We start from the raw sequence: 4,125 nt of genomic DNA, 5'->3' as shown, positions 1-4,125 counted from the left end.
TGATTACATTTGGCACCTAAGGGACATGTTCCAGCACAGTTGGAATATATGCAGGATGGAGAGCCTGGAAGGGTCTGTGGCATTCACAGGCTGTGAGTTTAGGGTGCCTGGGAGGCCCTCCCTCTTCTTTCTCTCTTCCCAGGTTCCCATAACTGTGGTCAGAGAGTATCTGGTAGGTGGAGTGCAGAGGTCATCGGGAAAAGATGGGATTCCTGGGGATGGGGATGAAGGGAAACTTTTGACAGAGGCTCTTTGGTGGCTGTTGAGTTTTGATGTTTTAGAGGCAGTTGAGGTGTGTTCTGTTTGTGGGTCACTAGGCTCTGCAGGGCTGAATGGAATCAGGGAGACACAGTAGAGCAGGGTCTGGCTATTTTTTGGCTGTTTGGATAACATCCAGGACCTGGGGTCTGAGGGAAGGCCAGCTGCGTGTTGAGAAACTCCTTGCCTCAGGGATTTCAAGTTTGCCCATTTAGAACTTTTCCATGTTCTAAACTTGATTAGCCTCGAGAGGAACAGGGAAAAGTTTCTCTGACTCTCTTTTGACTACTTCTCTAGGGATTCTCTGAACTTAACAGATTTAGTTAATCAGTGAATCAGTCTCTCTGGGGACAGAGAGGTGAAGGAAAAATGGAGAGAGAGATACAGAGAACCATGGTCAGGTTCTCACAGCACTTTTATCACTATAATTTCCCCTAATATGCTGGTGTGAGGTGTTCCCTCTTTCACTGAGAGTGGAGAGAGCAGTAGTTTGCTGTGACCCACAGACCATGCCCAGCACTCCTCATCAAGCAGGGGGCACCCAGTGCTGATCCCAGAGCCATAGAACTTTGCAGGCCTGTCCCTTCTCTGGAGGTGAGTGTCTGCCAGTGGTTCCTCTCTGAAGGAGCTAGCAGGAGAGGATTAGGATAGGATGTTCTGGGCTTTGCTACCATGTAGAGGAAAGACACCTGGAATATGAAGAATGGATGAAGGGAGCTGCATGGTGAACCCGTGTTTCCTTCAGAGCAGAAAACACATTTTGCTGTTTTGAGTGCTGGTGACAGACACAGCTCTCTGTCATTACCTGAGACCCTGCTCTGTCATATCTCCCTATTTCTTTCTTTTGTATGCTTCCTATTCTGTAGGGGATCCCCATGAAGAGAAGGCACAGATTGACCAGACAAGTCCTCTGTAAAGAGTGAGAGTCCTATCCTGTCAGCAGAAGGAAAAGCAGGTCACGATGAGTACTCTTTGTTCATTCATTGACCTGTTTGTGATTCATTCACTGATTTATTTACTGAATAAATATTAAAATGGTACTTGTTCACACTCTGTCAGGCTCCGTTCTTGATACTGGAGGTGTAACGGTGAACAAGGAAGAAAAACTCCTTGAGGTACTTCAGTTTCAGCTTCTGATGAGAACTAATAAGAGGAAAATACAGCTTAAAAAGAGAACAAAGTGTGAAGAGGCACATATGTAGCTTTAGAAAGTCTGGAAGGGCCACAGGATTTGAGACATTTGAGACATCAGCTGCAGGTGGTGAGGGCCTTCGCTTATCCATTTATCCAGTGGAGCTCAGGGTGATCCTTTTTGATGTTTTCTGACAGTTTTCCTTATTTGTAGAACTCAGGGGACAATGGAGGACTTAGATGGGCAAATGTTTTCTGGGGATGTTTCCACACTTCCTATAGTACTCAGATAATAATGGGTTGAAATAGGGATGTACTGCACCGGGATGTTTCTTTTTCCTAGAGCTAGAAGACTGAAGCTCCAGAAGGCCAACAGATGCTACCATTAAATCATAGCCCCTTTCTAGTTTCTGCTCCTAGATTATGCAGTAGGGATGGGAGTGATGGAAGTTGGCAAAGACAGTCCCAGCCTCTTCACTCTTCCTGTTCCCCTACACTCTGCAGGCCCCTGGTCACAACAGGAATCATCAATCTGAGCTGGAAATCACTAACTAGGTTCTGCTGAGGCTCTTCCTGTTAGGAGGAGACATGCTGAGTGAAAGGAGAGGCAGAAAGGGCCTTTTTTCATAAGAATAAGGAGGAAGAAGTGGAGAGCTCCCTGCAGGGAGCCTGCTGCCCAGAAGTCAGGAAAAGACTCAATAGTTTGTCTCAAAACAGCTCTTATCTTAGGACATCAACCTGTCTCCCAGCCTGTCATCCTTCCCAAGAGGCAGAAATGATACAGATAACTGAATTGAAATCTTTAAAGGGAAGATAAGGTGAACGAATCTGTGTTCAAAGGAAGGAAGGAGAAGGAACCATGTCTCAGTGAGACTGACTAGGAATACTTTCTTTTAGCTGTTGAGATGCAGGGTTATTTCAGGGCGTGGATGTAAGAAGGCAGATTAGGACACTCAGGATGGCAGGGGTCGGGCTGTAAATGAGTATGTTGTGGCCTCGGAAATAGACAAGGTGATCAGGGATGGTGGCAGAGTTGGAGTCCAAATGTCCAGTGAAATGAGAGACAAAAGTGATTCCTTGGTTTGGTGTGTTCTTATGCATAGAGCGATATTGGTGACTATTTCTTATCTTACTGGAGATCCACACTTATCTTCACATATCATACACTTGTTCTTGTTGTTCAATCACTACGTCGTGTCCGACTCTTCGTGACCCCATGGACTGTTGCCCACCCTACTCCTCTGTCTGTGGGAATTCCCAGACAAGATACTGGAGTGAGTTGCCATTTTCTTCTCCAGGGCATCTTCCTGGATCCAGTATCTAACCCGTGTCTCACACAATGGCAGGCATATTCTTTACCACCGAACCACCAGGGAAGCCCACATATTGTTTATAAAACATTTAACATCAACTATGTACATAGAACAGTGAAATATGAACCCACCTGGTCATTCTGTGGAGCCTGAAAGAGTAAGAGATAATATCTTGTCAATCTGTGAATGTCTTTAGTGCTTTGAAATTAGCAGCATGTTGTCTCTCCTTTGCCCTCCAGATTTCAAAAAGAACAGAAGCACCCAGCTAAATGTTGAAAAATTACTCTAGTGCCATTGAATTTTATCTCCTTGGCTTCCCTGGCTCTAAAGAACTACACAATATTCTCTTTGCCACCTTCTTTTTCTTCTACTCTGTGTCATTAATTGCAAACATGGTCATCATCTTTATGGTCTGTGTTGATAAACGTCTGCAGACTCCCATGTATTTCTTCCTGGGTCACCTCTCTGTCCTAGAGATGCTGACCACAACTGTGATTGTCCCCTTGATGCTCTGGGGTCTGCTCCTTCCGGGGATGCAGGCAATATCCTTGACTGCCTGTTGTGTACAACTGTATTTGTACCTGTCTTTGGGAACGTCAGAGTTCATATTATTTGCTGCGATGGCTGTGGACCGTTATGTGGCTGTCTGTAACCCTCTGCGGTACAACATCGTTATGAACAGCCACACCTGTCTCTGGGTGGTAATTGTGTCCTGGGTATTTGGCTTCCTGTTTGAAATCTGGCCAGTCTATGCCACGTCTCATCTTACTTTCTGCAAATCAAATGTGCTAAACCATTTTTACTGTGACCGAGGACAGCTGTTCAAACTATCGTGTGATAATAGCCTTTTCACTGAATTTATTCTTTTTTTAATGGCTGCTTTTGTACTTTTTGGTTCTTTGAGCCCTACAATCGTCTCCTACCTCTACATCATCTCCACCATCCTCAAGATCCCTTCAGGATCTGGCCGGTGGAAAGCCTTCTCTACCTGTGCTTCCCACTTCACCTGTGTTGTGATCGGCTACAGCAGCTGTTTGTTCCTCTTTGTGAAACCCAAGCAAACGCAGGCCGCTGAGTACAACAGGGTAGCATCACTGATGGTTTTAGTGGTGACCCCATTTCTGAATCCTTTTATCTTCACCCTCCGGAATGACAAATTCATGGAGGTGTTTCGAGATGCCGCAAAAAGCTGCTATGGACTCCTCAAGGCTTAGCTGTTGTAAGGACCACCATGGACTCATCATCTTGGGCCTGAGTAATGAGAGCTCTGATTCAAATCAGAAATAATCATTTTCATCATCAACTAGTTTATGGTCCAATGTAACTTTTAGCTTTTAATAATCACTTTCTTTTTTTAAGTGGGTATATTTATATATATTATTGTAGTTACATGAATATATTCATTTATACACATTATTCTAGT

The 4,125-nt window shown here is 44.6% G+C and overlaps 1 protein-coding gene across 1 annotated transcript; it reads left to right on the top strand.

Annotated features, from left to right (window-relative positions):
* The first annotated feature begins 2,971 nt into the window (after positions 1–2,971).
* On the top strand, positions 2,972–3,916 carry LOC110148816 (olfactory receptor 9A4-like). Its single transcript, XM_020911025.2, has one exon. The coding sequence runs from the start codon at positions 2,972–2,974 to the stop codon at positions 3,914–3,916; it is 945 nt and encodes a 314-aa protein (XP_020766684.2).
* Positions 3,917–4,125: the final 209 nt, after the last annotated feature.

Source organism: Odocoileus virginianus, chromosome 1 (genome assembly GCF_023699985.2).
Source record: "Odocoileus virginianus isolate 20LAN1187 ecotype Illinois chromosome 1, Ovbor_1.2, whole genome shotgun sequence".
Classification (NCBI taxonomy): domain Eukaryota; kingdom Metazoa; phylum Chordata; class Mammalia; order Artiodactyla; family Cervidae; genus Odocoileus; species Odocoileus virginianus.
The sequence above is the reverse complement of the archived record's forward strand: the minus strand, read 5'-3'. Positions and strand labels throughout refer to the sequence as shown.

Coding starts and splice junctions, on each gene's coding strand:
- LOC110148816 (XM_020911025.2), top strand. CDS start 2,972: ATGTTGAAAAATTACTCTAGTGCCATTGAATTTTATCTCCTTGGCTTC.